Source organism: Equus caballus, chromosome 7 (assembly GCF_041296265.1).
Source record: "Equus caballus isolate H_3958 breed thoroughbred chromosome 7, TB-T2T, whole genome shotgun sequence".
Classification (NCBI taxonomy): Eukaryota; Metazoa; Chordata; class Mammalia; order Perissodactyla; family Equidae; genus Equus; species Equus caballus.
In genome coordinates, this window is record NC_091690.1 from 100,914,338 (window position 1) to 100,932,019 (window position 17,682).

General features: G+C 36.6%; 1 protein-coding gene across 4 annotated transcripts in view; it reads left to right on the plus strand.

Moving 5' to 3' along the window:
* Window positions 1-17,682, plus strand: part of QSER1 (glutamine and serine rich 1) — a 76,084-nt gene that overhangs the window by 41,309 nt on the left and 17,093 nt on the right. For 3 of the 4 annotated variants that reach the window (XM_023646225.2, XM_070273510.1, XM_070273511.1), the window contains 5 exons: window positions 10-3,696; window positions 13,743-14,071; window positions 15,009-15,125; window positions 15,995-16,128; window positions 16,960-17,177. In XM_023646225.2, the coding sequence (XP_023501993.2) occupies window positions 10-3,696; window positions 13,743-14,071; window positions 15,009-15,125; window positions 15,995-16,128; window positions 16,960-17,177 (4,485 nt within the window). The remainder of the gene's footprint in view (window positions 1-9; window positions 3,697-13,742; window positions 14,072-15,008; window positions 15,126-15,994; window positions 16,129-16,959; window positions 17,178-17,682) is intronic. The other variant, XM_023646226.2, reaches the window with a different exon arrangement.

The following is a 17,682-nucleotide window of genomic DNA, read 5'->3' on the forward strand; positions in this document are numbered from 1 at the left end:
TCTTCATAGGTGTGCATTCCTCAGTGGCAGCTGAGCTCTTTGTTAGTGGACCTTTGCCAACCACTGGAACACTTCCACCCTCTGCCCTCTCTGCTTATCAGCATCCCACCGCCTTCAGCAATAGAAACTTTGCTACCACTTCACCTTTGGTGCTTCAGGATTCAACTTTTAACACTACGTCAAACGGAATTTTAAATCCTCATGACCCTTTGCTGCAAATCAAAACTTCCCAGGGAACTGTTCCAGGTGCTTTGGCATTTGAGCGCCTGGGAGGTTCTGCGTTAAGTAACAGCACACCACCTCAGTCTTCAACATACCGCTCAGCTCAAGAGTCTGCACCCCATCTTTTACAACCTCAGTTTAGTTTGTTGCCTTCAGCAGTTGGGGGAGCCCAGCAAACTCCTCAGGCCTACAGTTCAACTCTCTTTACTAGTTCTACTGCTTCCATTGAAAGAGCTCTTCTTCGAGAATGTAGTGTTATTAAACACCATCAGCGGCCTTCAGGTACCCAGTCTGTTCAGGCACAACTGACTGGTTCACAGCATCCTTTACATAGTTATCTGTCAGGTGCAGGTGTAGTTAATTTTCAGGAAACAAGCAGGCAGTCCTCTTTATCCTGTAGCCCAGTTGGAGATTCTTCTCAGGTGAGCAGTGGAGGATTGCAACAGAAGACCTCTCAGGTCTCAGTGGAACTTGCTCAGTCTTATTCATCTGCAATTCCGTCATCAGGATATCCTCCCTCTATTACAAAAGTGAAAGGCTGTTCTTCAAAACAACCACTAACATCAGCTAAGACCCCCAAACCTCAAAGTATAATTTCTCCTGTACAAACACTAAGCTATTCCAAACCTTTACATAACCAGAGTTCTGTTGTATCAGGCCAGGCACAGATCTATTCTACAGCACAGCTACCAAGCCTTTTATCAGTTAGTCAGTCCCAAAATTATGGCTTAGTACAGCCACATAATGTGCCATCGATTGTTCATTCACAGGTTTATAGATCCAGCAAAGTTGAGAAGTTGCCATCCTTATATAAAACCTTGGCCTTTTCTGGGTCATCTCAGACTATAAGTTCTGAAAATCAGACACTTAATTATTCTTCTAGCCAGCAAGAGGTGTTATCTTCAGTTACAAATGGGAATTACCCTGCTCAGACAAGAGATCTGTCTTCAGCTAGCCAGTCACAAAGTTATTCATCTGGTCACTCTCAGGGTTTATCACCAGTTAGCCAGACACAGGTTAGTTATTCATCTCAATCACAAGTTTTGTCAGTTGTTAGTCCTTCGGAAAGCTATGCTTCAGGGCAGTCCCTAACATTAACAGCCCCTTCTCTTTCCTATTCTTCCACCTCTCAGGCTCAGAATTTGCCTGATTCTAGCCCAACCCAGAATTATATTTCTGTGCATTCTTCCCAAAATGCTCAGACTCAAGAGTCATCATCTCCCCAGTCTCAAAAGTTTTTGCCTGCTGTCCAGTCATCATCTTTTGCATCCTCTACTCATTGTCGGACATTACAGAATAACATACCTTCCCCCGATCCAAAGTCTTACGCTGAAAGAAAACTTGACTCGAATGTGTACACGTCTTCAAAGCAAGATGATTTTCCAATGCAAGAGTTGCAGGTATTGCAGCCGCAAGTATCTCTTGAGTCATCAACCCAAAGCCTATCTGATGGGGAAATTGTTCAAGAATCAGCTTATAAGGTGTCAAAGGCAGAGGACAGATATTCTCAGAGTGTAATCAGAAGTAATTCTCGTCCTGAAGATCAGGTTGTTGGGATTGCCCTACAAGGGTCAAAAAAAGAAGAAAGCGTGGTTGGTTCAGTGACACAACTTAACCAACAAATTGGCCAAGTCAATAATGCAGCACCCCTTGATATTAAGAAGGCAACTAATTTAATGCAAACTCCACAAGTAAGGTTGAATAATAAAGACCTAAACCAGCAGCATTCTCTTATACATAAGGTACGTGAAACCAAGGTCCAGGAGCAACATGATCAAATAATTAATGCCTCATCTCAGATTCAAATTCCCAATCATGCTTTAGGGCATGGCCATCAGGCATCTCTTCCCAACACACAGATCCTTTTAGACTCTGCCTGTGATTTACAAATTCTTCAGCAGTCAATACTGCAGGCAAGTTTAGGACAAGTAAAGGCATCTTTACAACTACAGCGTGTTCAAAGTCCTCAACAAATAGTACATCCTTTCCTTCAAATGGATGGTCATATTATTCAGAGCAATACTGATCATTCTCAGCAGCAACTCCATCCTCAGAATTCTGACATTATGAAAATGGACCTCTCTGAGTCTTCAAAACCATTGCAACAGCATCTCACAACAAAGGGCCACTTTAGTGAAACAAGTCAACATGATTCAAAAAATCATTTTGTTTCTCTTGGCTCAATATGTTTCCCAGAGGCGATTCTTCTCAGTGATGAACGACATATTTTATCAAATGTAGATGATATTTTAGCAGCTACAGCAGCAGCTTGTGGGGTTACACCTTCTGATTTTACCAAGTCAACTTCAAATGAAACCATTCCGGCTGTTGAAGATGGTGATTCTAAATCTCATTTTCAGCCGTCGTTAGATGTCAGGCATGTGGCTTCAGATTTTAACTCCATAACAGCTACAGTAGGAAAGCCACAGAGTATAAATGATATTCCCTTAAATGGAAATCAAGTTATCATAAACCTTTCACCAGTACCTGCCCTTCAGTCCAAAATGACTCTTGATCAACCGCACATTGAAACACCTGGCCAAAATAAAGCATCTAAAGTAACTTCACCAGTGGTTGGACCAAGTCATGAAGTCCAGGAGCAAACTTCTGGCCCATTCAAGAAACAGCCTGCTACCAGTCATGAATCTGAAGAAGATAGTGAAGTTCTTGTTGATAGTACATTAAATAATAACAGAAAGCAAGAGTTTGTTTCTAGTAGCAGAAGTATAAGTGGAGAGAGTGCTACATCAGAGAGTGAATTCACCTTAGGGGGTGATGACAGTGGGGTGGCAGTGAACCCAGCGAGGAGTGCGCTTGCACTCTTGACCATGGCCCAACCTGGGGAGGCAGTCAGTGTCAAGATTGAAGACGAAAACCAAGATTTAATGCATTTTAACCTTCACAAGAAAAAAACTAAAGGAAAAGGGCAAACTAAAGAGGAAGACAACAATAACCAGAAACAGCTGAAAAGACCTGCCCAAGGCAAGCGCCAGAATCCAAGAGGGACAGATGCATATTTGCCATATGCTCCTCCTCCCTCGGAGAGCTGCCATGATGGTTATCAGCATCAAGAGAAAATGAGACAGAAGATCAAAGAAGTAGAGGAAAAACAACCAGAAGTCAAGACAGGATTTATTGCCTCTTTCTTAGATTTTCTGAAATCTGGTCCCAAGCAGCAGTTTTCCACTCTTGCTGTCCGAATGCCTAACAGGACTAGACGACCAGGGACCCAGATTGTCCGTACGTTTTGTCCCCCGCCACTTGCAAAGACTTCATCAGCAACACTGTTAACGTCTGAAACTGGGCGTAACAGTCCATCAGAAAAAGTTGAGAATGAACTTAAAAACTTAGAGCATTTATCTTCATTTTCTTCTGATGAAGAAGATCCTGGAGTATGCAGTCGTGATGTTTGTAAAAGCGCCTCTGCTGCCTTAGCTACTTTGGATACTGCTTCTGAGAAAAAGAAGAAAATGGGTGAGGTTTTAAAATTTAGATTCATAATTATGGCTTTCCACTGTTATTTTTCTGGCCATTGACTGTATTTTAAGCTTTTGTGTCTTGAAGCAGGTCTGCAAATAAATTTTCAGGATAAAATGCATGGGTAGGTATCCTAGGGACTTATTTTTTAAAATGTTCCTTGCCCCTAGGAAAGTTCTGGGTTTTAGGTTGAGTAGTTCTAGTTTTTCTTGGCTTTTTACCACATGCAACATATCTTACATAGTATGCTATCCTGACTTCTCTAATTTGAGACATCTTGAGGTGGCTTATGGATATGAGGCGTTGTATTGGGGGTCCTATTGTAGTATAAAATGGCATATTTTCTTGGTATGCTGATTTTACCTGGACATTAACATTTTGCTGTTAAATATGGTTATGTTGTCTGCAGCATGCACATTAGTATAATTAAGATAAAATTTAAAAATTTTGTGCTGGCTCCAGACTATATGCCCAAATCGTTGGGTGTGTGTTTCGCTTTGCTATGTAGTTAAGGGAACATTTATAGGAACTGTTTTAAGAAGCGCTGCTTGATGTAAACAATTGACAAATACAAAAGTTGCTATTTTAAGGAATATACTAAGGAAAAAATATTTATAACAATAAAATAGCTACCACCTCTGTGCCAGGAACTAGTGGCACGGTTGTGAGATATGCATTGTCATCTCTAGTCTACAGATGATATAAGTGAGTAAATGAATTACCCAAGTCCATGCAGCTGGTAAGGGACAGAGCTGCAGTCTGAGCTCGGTTTGTCTCGTTCTGGAGCCTGTATTCCTGCCTAGCTCTTTTGTGTAAATAGATTGGTGCTTGAAGAGTTAAACTTTGTTTTGTGATATATTTCTTAGCTTCTGTCTGGACTTGAGACTATCTTTAACTACTAAAGTGATATAGAAACAGTTGGTCTCCCATATAATCAATTAGCATAAATGTCTGCTAATACATTTCCAAAGAATTCTCCTTTTGTTGTACAGGGAAATTAGCGTGATGATTTGAGACCTCTTTTCTTTGCTGCTGTAAGCGTTTAATGTTACAAACTTCTCTCTAAAGCCCTGCTTTAGCTGTATCCCACAAATTTTATTTTATTATTTATTATTTTCTTTCAGTTCAAAATTTTAAAAATTCCCTTTGGTGCTTCCTCTTTGATCCCATGAGTTATTTAGAATTATATTGTTTAATTTTTAAACATTTAGAGATTTTCCAGACATGTTTATTGATTTCTACTTTGTGTAATTTCATTTCTTTTAAATTTGTTAAGGTTAGCTTTATGGTCCAGAATATGGTTGATCTTGATGAATGTTCCGTTTGCACTTTAAAAGAATATGTATTCTGTTGTGTTCATTGTTGTATGAGTGTTAATTACTTCAAGCTGGTGTTTAGTGTTTCTCAGGTTTTCTATATCCTTGCCGATTATCTGTTTACTTGTTCTGTCAGTTACTGAGAAAGGAGGTCGGAAGTCTCTATTTGTGGTTTTGACTATTTCTCCTTTTATTTCTATAGGTTATTGCTTTATTTATTTTGAGCTCTGTTTTTAGGTGTGTATGCCTTTAGGATCATTAAGTCCTGGAGAATTGAACATTTTATCGGTATATACTGTCCTCCTTTATCCTTGGTAATAATCCTTATTCTGCAGTCTGCTTTGCTGGCAGCATAGCAACTCCTGGTTTCGTTTGATTAGTGTTTGCGTGGTACATCTTTTCCATCCTATCTGTGACAATTATATTTAATGTGGGTATTTCGTAGACAGTATATATTTCATTTTTGTCTTTTTAAACTCTAATCTCACATTCTCTGTCTTTTAGTTGGTATGTGTAGACCATTTACATTTAATATAATTATTGATATAATTATATCTTCCATTTTATTGTTTTCTGTTTTCCCCCTCTGTTTTGTTTCCTCTCTTATCTTTTTTCTAAAAAAATTAAGCATTTTTAGTATTCATTTTTAAATTTAACTCTGCTTTTTTTGGCTCTGCTTTTTTGTATTATGTTTTTAGTGCTTGACCTAGTTATTACAATCCACTTAGAGTTAATATTTTTATGGTTTCAAGCAAAATGTTAAAGCCTAAAAACCATACAGATTCTTTTACCCTTTTACTCTTAGGTTACGTATATTCTATATATTGCATCCACATATATTGGAAACTCTGATAGAGTAGCAATTTTTGCTTTCAATGGTCGTATGTATCTCAAATAACTTAAGAGGAGAAAAATAGTCTATTATATTTGGCCAGATATTTATAATTTCTGTTGCATTTTCTTTATTCCTGATGTTCCAGGTTTCTCTCTGGTATCATCTCCTTTCAGCCCAAAGAACTTTTCCTTTTTCAGACCTTTTCTTTTTCTTTGGTTTTCAGCAGTGTAATTATTTGTCTGGAATAAGGGTTATCCTGTTTGGAGTTCACTGAGATTCTTTAATCTGTAAAATGTATTTCTTTGACCAAATTTGAGAAGTTGGGAGGCATTATTTTTTCTGCACCAACCTCTTTCTGTCCTTATGGGCCTCCAATGACACGGATGTAAAACCTTTTGATATTGCTCCTGTTCATTTTCTCCATCTTTTTTTCCCCCCTCTGTTCTTCAGGTTATATAATTTCTGTTGGTCTGTCTTCAAGTTTATTGACATTTTGGCCTTCTCAATTCTGCTATTGAGCCCATCCAGTGAATTTTTTATTTCAGATATTTTTTGAGTTCTAAAATTTGTATTTGGTTCTTTTTTTCTAGTTTCTATTTCTCTGCTGGGAATTTGCATGTTTCCATTCATTTCAAAAGTATGTTCACCTTACCTCATTGAGTATGATTATAATAGCTGTTTTTCAAGTCTTTGATAATTCCAACATCTGAGTCATCTTGGAGTGGTATCTGTTGATTATCTTTTCCCTTTGAGAATTAGTCACATTTTTCTGTTTCTTTGTTTATTGAGCAGTTTCGGATTGTATCCTGGACATTTTGAGTACTATACTGTAAGACTGTGGGTTCTATTAAAATTCTCTGGAGCATACTGATTTGTTTTGTTTTAGCAGGCAGTCAGAGCATGAGTTCTGTCTCACCTTTGAGTTGTGATTCTAGTATTAGTTCAGTTTTCAGAGATTTTGCTCTATTGCTTTGGGTGTTTCTCAGGGGTTAGTCTGGAACTTGGGTGGTCGGTAGACTTTGTCATAGTTTAAATCTCAAAGGCTTTACTCTCCTAGTTTGGATCTACTCTGCATATGTGCACTTTAGGCATGAAACTGGGATTTGTGTGGGTTCATACACAAAATTAGAGGATACCATTCTCTACTTCGCCTCCCTGGGAATTTCCCCACACTAACCAGCTCCCAGAGTTTCCTTTCCTAGTCATTTAGTTAGAAAGTTGGAATTTTTCTTGTAGTTTTAGCTGCCCATGCTTTGACACAGTTCTGTACAACTAGGACTACCGTTGGGACATTGCAGTGAGAGAAGAGAAAGAAAGAACAGAGAATCCCCCTACACTTTATTCTCCCAGCTTTATTGAGATATAATTGATATAGAACATTCCTTACACTTGTCAAACCACAGGAGCCCAGTTTTTTTCGTTTTTTAAATTATAAGACCCATGGTTTTTTTTTTTTTCCTGGGAAAGAGTCACCCTGAGCTAACATCTATTGCCAATCTTTTTCTTTTGTGAGGAAGGATAGCCCAGAGGTAACATCCACCACCAATCCTCCTCTTTTTGCTGAGAAAGATTGGCCCTGAGCTAACATCTGTGCCCATCTTCCTCTATTTTATATATGGGACGCCTGCCACAATGTGGCTTGATAAGCGGTATGTAGGTCCATGCCTGGGATCTGAACTGGTAAACTCTGGGCTACCAAAGTGGAGTGTGCAAACTTAACTACTACACCACCAGGCTGACCCCTGTTGCCAATCTTCTTTTTTTTCCTCCCCAAAGCCCCAGTACACAGTTGTATAATCTAGTTGTAAGTCCTTCTAGTTCCTCTATGTGAGCTACCACCACAGCACGGCTGCTGACACATGAGTGGTGTGGTTCCATGCCTGGGAACTGATCCTGGGCCGCTGAAGCGGAGCGTGCAGAACTTTAACCACTAGGCCATCAGGGCTGGCTAGGGGCCCTGTTTTTTAGATTCCTCTTGAATACCAAAGTGACCAGTGTCCTGTCAGGGTTAAGATGTCTGGTTCATCACCACTGCATTGCATTGCCCTCTGAGCAGAGCCGGGAGAGAGGAGAAAAAAGAAATGGCAGTTGCCCCCACACTCTTACCTTGCATGGGGTTCCTTTCCCCACTTATCTGTCCAAAAGAACAGATTTTCTTGGAGTTTTTATTGTCTGTACCCTGTGTAGTTCTGCATAGGGGTCACCCTGTGCAGAACTCTGGTAAATGCCAGGTGGTAAGAGAGGAAAGAACTTGAGGAAACCTCCATGTATTGTTATTTGAGGTTGGGTTTCCCTCCCCAATCTGCCTGCTGTTACTGACTTTTCAGTCTTTAGGGAGTTGTGTGTTACATTTTGTCCGGAGTTTTTATTTGTAATAAGTGGGTGATAGTAGCCTCTAGTGGGCTTACTTCCTTTTGGTAGACACCAGAACCCTTTCGTGAATTTTTAAAAATTCATTTTCTTATCAATTACAGTCATTATTTCTGATGCTCAAATTGCCCTGTAATGGGCCAGTAGGAGCCCCTTCAATGTTTGGAGATTATGTTGAATTCACAAATTAATTTTAAGGGAGAATCGATATTTTTACAATATTGTCTTCTCATCCACTTATGGAAAATGTTTTTCTACGTATTCAGATTTTATTTGTCTTTTAGCATTATATCATTTTTTCCACATAGATATTATTTATTATAGTTTTAGCAGTTTTTAAAATATGATTTTCCCCATGCTGTTTTCTAATTGGCTGCTGATGATGTATGGGAATGATTGATTTTCATATTTCCATCTTGTGTTTGGCATTTTGGTTGAATTTTTAACAGTTTTTCCACTTGATTCTCTTGCATTTTTAGGTAGACTGTTGTATCTTCTAAAAATAATGTAGTTTTATCTTTCTTTTCCTCATTTTTTTGTAACATCTTATTGGCTCAGGCCTCTGGTAATAGTAGCAATGATAGCAAGCATCCTGACTTCCTCCTTGATGTTAAGTAAAATATGTAGGTTTGACTTTGAAATATATTTGTTGTCAGTTTCTGGTATACTGTAATCCTTAGGAAACTTTCCTTCTGCTTTGAGATTTTTAAGATTTTTTAAAAAAATTAACAATGGGCATTGAATTTTGTCATATGCCTTTTTGAATTTCTTCTGATAAATCTGCTTCTTTTTTCCCACATTAATCTTACTTGATTTCCTAATGCTGAACCTTTCAAAAAAATTTTCTACAATGAGCTCTGCTTGGTCATGATGAATTTTTTTAATCCATTGCAAGTTTTAAATTGCTCTTATTTTGGGGGGGATTTTTACACCTAGATTCATAGGTGAGATTGGCTTGTAATGTTTTTTGTCTTCATCTTGTTCACTTTTGTATTCAGGAATATGTTGGTCTTATAAAATAAATTGGGAAAGGTTTCTTTATCTAAGCTTTGAAAAAATTTTCTACATACAGTAGGCATTTGGTAGAACTTTCTAAGAATATATCTGGGGCTTTCCAGTTTTTCCTGAGGTAGTTTGATCTATCTGGGTCAATTTAAGAAAGGTGTGTTTTCTAGAAAAATCATCCCTTTCATTTAGATTTTAAAATTTGGTGTTACACAGTCGTACATAATATTCCTTATTAAGCTTTAGTCTCCTCTGTTTTTGTAGTTATGTTCTCTTTCTTGCTCCAAATGATTATTTGAATCTTTTTCCTTACCAGTCTATGAAAGCTTTGCCTATTTAATGGTTCTTTTCAAAGAACCGATGTACTTTTCTTTTTTTGGTCCTGTTATCATTTTTTCACTCACTTTTTCTTAATTTCTGTTTCTACGAATTCTGTTTCCCTATCTTCCCTAGGTTCAATTTCGTATTCTCTCTCTGGCTTCTTGAGTTTATTACTTAGTTTATTTTTGTTATTTGCTTGCTTTCTAATTAATGGCATTAAAGTGTAAGTTTTCTTGGCAGCACACTGTGGCTCTACCCTCTGGTTTTAATTTATAATCCTCTCACTGTCTTTTCTAAATGATCTGTCATTTCAGTTTTGATTTCCTTTTTAGCCCAAAAGTTATTAAGGATGATGAGTTTTTGTCTGTTTCCTAGTGAGTTTTTCTTGTTGTTTTGATATTCCTTTATTACTAATTTATGGCTCTATTGTATTGTGGTTGAGGGTAAATAACGGCTGCAGTTTGAAATTTATGGAAATTTTGTTAGTGGCTTGGTAAGTGGTTAATTTTTGCAAATATTCCATGAGTACCAACTGCTAATAGATTTTATTTGGTAATATTGCTCAAATTCTTTATGTCTTTTTATTTTTTGTTTAATGTAATAAATGACATTAGGTTATTTAAGAAAACCTATGTGTGTATGTTGGAGGTAAATGACAGATCTAGAATTTGCGGTAAACTCTCCCAGCAAATGTAAAAGGTGACGGGAGGTGAAATAACTATACCTAAATGTTTGTGGTGGTTGCAGCTGGGTTATGGTACGTGAAGGTTTGTGTTCTCTATTTTTGTGTGTTTGAAATTTTTAATAGAAAAGTTAAAAATAATCCTCCCTATCCTTATTTGTTTTTAGATTGCTTGATGTGTTGATTACTGGAAAAGTTTGTTAAAGTTTCTCACTGTGTTTTATTGTTTTTCTAACACTGTTTACTTGATATGTTTCTAACCCAAATAGTTGGGTGCTTAAAATTTTACTGTAGTTAAATTTCCTTTTATCATAATAAAATCTCCCTTTTTCCCATTTAATTTCCCATTTCTGTTTTTAATATTGCCATACTAATTTTATTGTTGTTAGCATTTTCAATCTATTTTTCCACATCTCTATTTTCTTTCCTTAAGGACATTTTTTCTTGTGAAATGTGACTCAGTTATGGTAATATAACGTACATGAAGAAAATATACATGTAAAATTTCTCTAAACTGGAAAATGCAGACATTATTTAAGCCATATTCTCTGATGACAATGCAGTAATTACATCAAAGAATAGCTGAAAGAAAAAAAGAAAGGGACAAATAAAAATAAGGTTATTTTTAAGACTTCTAAATAATTTCTGATAACTTCTAAATAACTCATGGCTTAAAAAGGAAACCAAAACTGAAATGATAAACCACTTAGAAATGGCACTAGAACATTGTATTTTGAAACCAATGGGATGCGCCAAGAGTGTGGGGCAAAGAAGAAGATTTATGGTGTTAAATGCTAGTCACTAGAGAGCAAAAAAAGTACAAAAATAAATTGAGTATTAAATTAAACCCAACTCTCTTTTTTTCTTCTTTTAAAGATTGGCACCTGAGGTAACAACTGTTGCCAATCTTCTTCTTCTTTTTTTTTCCCAGAGCCCCCCAGTACATAGTTGTATATTCTAGTTGCAGGTCCTTCTAGCTGTGGCATGTGGGATGCCGCCTCAGGGTGGCTAGATGAGCGGTGCCATGTCTGTGCCCAGGATCCAAACCAGCGAAACTCTGGGCCACCGAAGTGGAGCGAGTGAGCAAATTTAACCACTTGGCCATGGGGCCAGCCCCTAAACCCAACTCTTAACTTCTAGAACTAACCACTGTCTTGGTTGGATGGTGGTCACTTCCCTGCTTTTCGTTTGTAATTTACCACCTGTGTATGCGTCCTTAAACACTGTTCTTTTGTTTGGTTTGTTTTAAAACTTCATATAAAGAGTATCATACAGTATTGATATTTTTCCCTCTACCAATTTGGAAGTTACGTATTCTTTTTAGAAAAATATTTGCTTAATATTCATTATGGAAATTTTCAAACATAAACAAAGGTACAAAGATTGGTATAATTAAACCAATTTTTGCATGTTCAGTTTCAATAACCATCAATACATAGTCTTGTTTTATTCCTGTCTTACCTACTCTCCCACCCCTTGATTGTTTTGATGAAATATCTGTTCTTTTCCTGGTTATAAAAGGAATTAAAGTATGCATTTTCAGCCTCTCAAAATCTGTTGGTATGTTTCTTTCTTTCTTCCGGGATAATAGAAAGACTTCGGAACACTACAACTCCATTTAACTCCTCCTAACTTTAATGTTATTGTTACCATGTATTTTAATTCTGTCTAGTTTTCTAATACTCAACAAGACATCATTAATACTGTTAAAGTCAGTGTTTATTTTGATTTACTTACGTGTTTACCGTATTGCCCTTCTTTCTTCCTGCCCCTCATATCTTCTCTTTGGGATTACATCCCTCGTGAGTAGTGTGTCCTTTACTCTGTCCTTTTCTCAGGGTCTGCTGGTGGCAGTATCCCTGTTTTTGGTCATAGATAGCTATGTGCTTTGTTTTGCCATGTAACTTAGAAAGTATTTTCAAAATTCAGTGACATTGCTATAATAAAATCCCTTTTATTCCTTCATTCATCTATTATTTATATGAACAAGGTTTCTCAGTTCTTATATCAATAAAAATGAAGGACAAATAAGCCCAGAAATAAAACCACACTCTACTTGTAGATTGCTTTAGGTTAGTATGGACATTTTAACTATGTTTATTCTTCCAATCCATGTGCATGGAATGTCTTTCCATCTCTTTATGTCGTCATCAATTTCTGTCAGAAAAGGCTTGTGGTTTTCATTGTATAGATCTTTTACCTCCTTGGTTAAATTTATTCCAAGATATTTCATTCTTTTTGTTGCGATTGTGAATGGGATTGTGTTCTTGAGTTCTCTTTCTGTTAGTTTGTTATTAGAGTATAGAAATGCAACTGATTTATGTAAGTTGATTTTGTACCCTGCAACTTTGCTGTATTGTTGATTACTTCTAGTAGCTTTCCGATGGATTTTTTAGGGTTTTCTATATATAAGATCATGTTGTCTTCCATGCTTAACATTTTGAGGAATGGCCAAATTGTTTTCTAAAGTGGCCATACTACTTTACATTCTCTCCAGCAATGTAAAAGGGTGCCAGTTTCTCCACATGCTTGCTAACAGGTTATTGTCTGTATTAGTAATTATAGCCTTCTTGGCAGGTGTGAGGTTGCATTGATGTAATGAGTAATGGCCTTTCATCTGCTTATTGACAATTTTTTTTTTTTTGGACAAATGCCTATTCAGATCCTGTGCTCACTCTTGTAAAATTTTATTTTATTGAGGTCATAATAGTTATAATTTTGTGAAATTTCAGTTGTACATAATTATTTGTCAGTCACCATATATATCTGCCCCTCTGTGCTTACTTTTTAAGTTGGGCTGTTTGTCTTGTTGTTATTGAGGTTGTAAGAGTTCTTTATATATTCTGGATACAAATCTCTGGTAAATATATGATGGATTGGTATTAATTCTTACTTAAGTGTTGGTAGAAGCCACCTGTGAACCCATTTGGGCCTATGCTTATCTTTGTGGAATGTTTTAAAATTTCTTTTATTCTCTTTAGATGTTACTGGTCTATTTAGATGTTCTTTCTGTTCTTTTGTCCTTTTCAGTAGTTTGTGTTTTTCTAGGAATTTGTCCATTTCATCTAAGTTGTTTGTTAGCAAATTTTTATATCATTACTTTATAATCTTTTCTGTTTCCGTAGTTTCTAGTGCTGTTTCAACGTATTTTGGGGTGTTGTTTTCCTTTATCATGTCCACTCGGCTTTTCTTCTGGGAATTCTTCACAGCTTTGGTCTGCTGACCCTTCCGTATCTTGCATCCCTTTTTTGTCTCTTTGTGCTAGTTAAGTGGAGTTAGGGGTAAGTGTAGATTGGTGGAGGTTCTAAGTCTGCTTGTCATCCAGATGTAATTCTCACCACTTTGATTCTTGGAAATTAACAATCATTTTTTAGTTTCTTACTATGGGTCTCATTGTTTCAAACAATTTGATGACAAAAATACCCAAGTCTTTCTTTTTAAACTGTTCAGATTTTACTCAGAGCAAGTAAATGGTTAATTATGTGTATTACTGATTTGCATTTGCTTGATCTAGTTTCAGAAGCCCTACAGGTGGCAACTACTAGCCCAACTGCCAATACCACTGGTACTGCTAATACTTCCTCTACCACTGTGGGTGCAGTTAAGCAAGAACCTCTCTACTCTACTTCATCTGCAGTAAATATCCTGGAAAATATAAACTCTGCAGAACCCCCAAAGCCCATCGAACTTGATGGTCTTCCTTCAGACCAGTTTGCAAGAGGACAGGACTCTGTTGCCATAGAAGGTTTTACAGATGAGGAGAACTCGGAAAGCGGCGGCGAAGGCCAATACAGGGAGCGTGATGAATTTGTGGTAAAGATAGAAGACATAGAGACTTTTAAGGTGATGTGAACGTTCACAGGTATAAAGGTCAGAGCTTAGTGGGAGTGCATATGATAGCCTTCTTGATGAGTTTAATAGCATGTGTCTAACTTGAGTGCAAAAGTTAGGTTTTTATAATTATTCTAAGTTGTCGTAATTGTTAAATGATACACTAGTAGACGTGAGATATTTTTCAAAAGAAAATAGCTTAAAATAATTTTAACTTATATCTCAGTTTTATATATTTCTGACTAGTCAGTATGTTGGATTAGGTACTAGTAGTTAGAGCAGTTTTGAAATGTCAATGTTTTTCAAGGCTCCCAACTCTTTGTATTATTAGGAGTTTGGAGAAAATGGTCATTTATCTCATTTAAAAGTTTAAAGAAAATAACAGGAATATAATGTAAAATAAAATTAGACTTATTCTCGTAATTTCAGATTGTAAAAATCCTGAGCTGAATGTTATAATTTCATACAAGAAAATTTTAGCTATGTTCAAGAAAACCGATTCTTGGGTTTTTGATTTTATTCTTTGGTTAGGATGGAGAGGAATGGCATTAAAAAGGACAATTAGGAATATAACATCAAATTAATCTATATTCCTTCCATTCACAATTAACTACTGTTAATATTTTAGCATGTTTGTTTCTGTCTTTTTGAATATATACATAATGTTATAAAATTGCATAAATAATGTATGGTAATATCACTAGAAGAAAACTTTCCAATAGCTGTACGAAAGGGTAATAGGCTACTTTGCATGTTGGTGTGCTCCCTATTTGTGGAAGAATTTAAGCAGAGACTGAATAGCCAGCTTAGGAGAATTATTGCAAGTCAGCTAGGTAAAAGATAAAAGGTTGAGGTAGACAGGTCTTTAAGATTCCTTTCAGCTCTAAGATTCTATAAATTTAGACTAAGTTCTAGTTTTTATAAATGTAATTAATTCTGCTTATTACAGGAGGCTTTAAAAATAGGAAAAGAACCCCCAGCTATTTGGAAAGTACAAAAAGCTTTATTACAGAAGTTTGTTCCGGAAATTCGAGATGGGCAAAGAGAATTTGCTGCTACAAACAGTGTAAGTAAAATGCTTGTTTACATTACCCTTAACTATTTTTTGACAGTGATCCTGGGGAAAATATAGAATGGTTTAAATTTAAATATATTTTATATTGAGCATTTCTGATATAAAATAGCATAAAGTTTGAACTACAGAGTATATGATACTCTAATAGATTTTATTTTTTTTATTTATTTATTTTTTAAGATTTTATTTTTTTCCTTTTTCTCCCCAAAGCCCCCTGGTACATAGTTGTATATTCTTCGTTGTGGGTCCTTCTAGTCGTGGCATGTGGGACGCTGCCTCAGCCTGGTTTGATGAGCAGTGCCATGTCCACGCCCAGGATTCGAACCAACGAAATACTGGGCCGCCTGCAGCGGAGCGCGTGAACTTAACCACTCGGCCACGGGGCCAGCCCCTAATAGTCTGATTTTAAAATAAATTCAATGTGTAACTACCAGCAGCTTAAAATGAAAACACTTTATACTGTTCCTTAAGTTTTTTTTTTTTTAAATAAAGGAAAGGAATTAGTGTTAGTCTGTGAAGAGTTCAGATAAGCTCAGAAGCTCTTCTATTGATTATTCTGCCAGTCAAACATCCTGATGTACCAGAAGACTTATAGAAGTTATTCTTTTGTCCTTAGGTAGTTTAATAGCATTGAGTAAGTAAACATCTGATGATTGCTTCTGTGTAGGGGCTTGTACTTATGAATGAAGTTGGGCTCATTTTTATTCAGGTGAAATTAGCTTGGCCAGAGCTGCATTTGAAAGACTTGAAGGATAGCTGTATGATAGTCAATCAAGCCGGCAAAATAATATTTTATGTACAGAATGTATAATTATGTAATTCAAATGTTCCTTTCCTTAGTACCTTGTTTCTTTCCATAGTACCTTGGATATTTTGGAGATGCAAAGAGTAAATACAAAAAGATATATGTGAAGTTCATTGAAAACACAAACAAAAAGGAATATGTCAGAGTATGTTCCAAAAAGCCAAGAAGTAAGCCTTCACAAGCTATCAGGTATTTATTTTCTTATGTAATATACTTGTAGTAAGGCACTCTTTCTGAAGCCCCCTTTTTATCCATAAAATGAAAATAATAATGGAATGTCAAATTTAAAATGAAGTAACTTTTGAGAAAAGACTATAAGACCTGTACATCTCTAGGCAAGTGTATAGTAGAATTATCCTCATATATTAATGTGACTCTGGATTGTCTGGACCGTGAATCTGACCTAGCCACATTCCTTGTGATCTGTATGGGAAAGAGAATGTGACCCTAGATATTCTCAATCAGATGCTAGGAAGATCTAGTTTAATTAAGATTCCAACTTACTGGAAGCAGCCCACCTTATTCTTAGGATGGAATTTTATCCAATCAAATCTCTAGGACTGGCCTACAGCAAATCTTCTTGAGGGGCTCTAGGACAGATACAGTTGGGTCTCTAAATCAAAACCTGTCACCACTGGAGCCTGTGTGAGTTTCTGATGATCAGAGATAGATGTGGCTATCAAGGGTTTATCATGCATTACTTCCTAAAGCCCATTAATCGTCTGTCGTACAGCCTCATATTGAGGACAATCAGTTCATAAAGGGAGGGGAAGAGTGAAGAGAGACAAATAGGGATTGAACTAGTAGTCCTTTAATAGCTGAATGTTGAACGTAAGTGGTTAAAGAATATTCCAAGAGAATTTTGGGGGAATCACCAGTGGCCTTGTGTAGGACTTGGACTTTATTTTGGAGATGTTGGTGAGGTAATTAAATAAACTTTTCCACTGTTTCTCTTTTCTTTTGGTCTAATTTATTTTAATAGTATTTCAGTGTTAATGAAGTTTGTTTGTGACGTTGCAGAACTGTTGAGGCTAAGCCAAGCAGCAGCAGTAAAACTTTTGATCCTCCAGCACCAAAACCTGTAACCACAAAAGCCCCTTCCTTGAAACCCAAAGTTAAACAGCTAAAAGTAAAGGCTGAGCCACCACCAAAGAAACGGAAGAAATGGAAAGAAGAGTTTTCATCTTCCCAATCTGACTCATCTCCTGAGATCCATTCTAGTGGCAGTGATGATGAGGGTGAGTTCTCCATGAAATGAATACCCTGGTAACTCTAGATCATCTACGTAAATGGAGAGGAGCAGTGATGCTGACGATTCAAAATTTATTTTTTTTTAGGGGATTTAGCTACCTAGTTAAGTTCTGCTTAGGCTTTTATAAAAATAAATTCACAATTCCTGAACACACTAACTGAAAGCACAGTTTGCCAACTCATACAGCCTTGTCAGACAGAAAAGGCAGTGAACTGGAAGAAGACCTTTGTGAGCTCTAGCCTTAGTGAGGCCAGTTCTCTCACCTCAGGGCAGGATGGGGTTAGATCAGATGGTTGACCAAGAGTCCTCTAGCTCCAGACTTTTGAGTCTATGTTTATGCCAGAAGAAAAGAATAAAACAAGCCTAGGAAGCAGCAACTCTGAAACTAGTTAATAGGATAGAGTAATGTATATAATAATATATACTTCCATATAAAAATGGAATATGTTTGTTAATTTTATAATATACTGCATTACTGCATACTTCTCTGG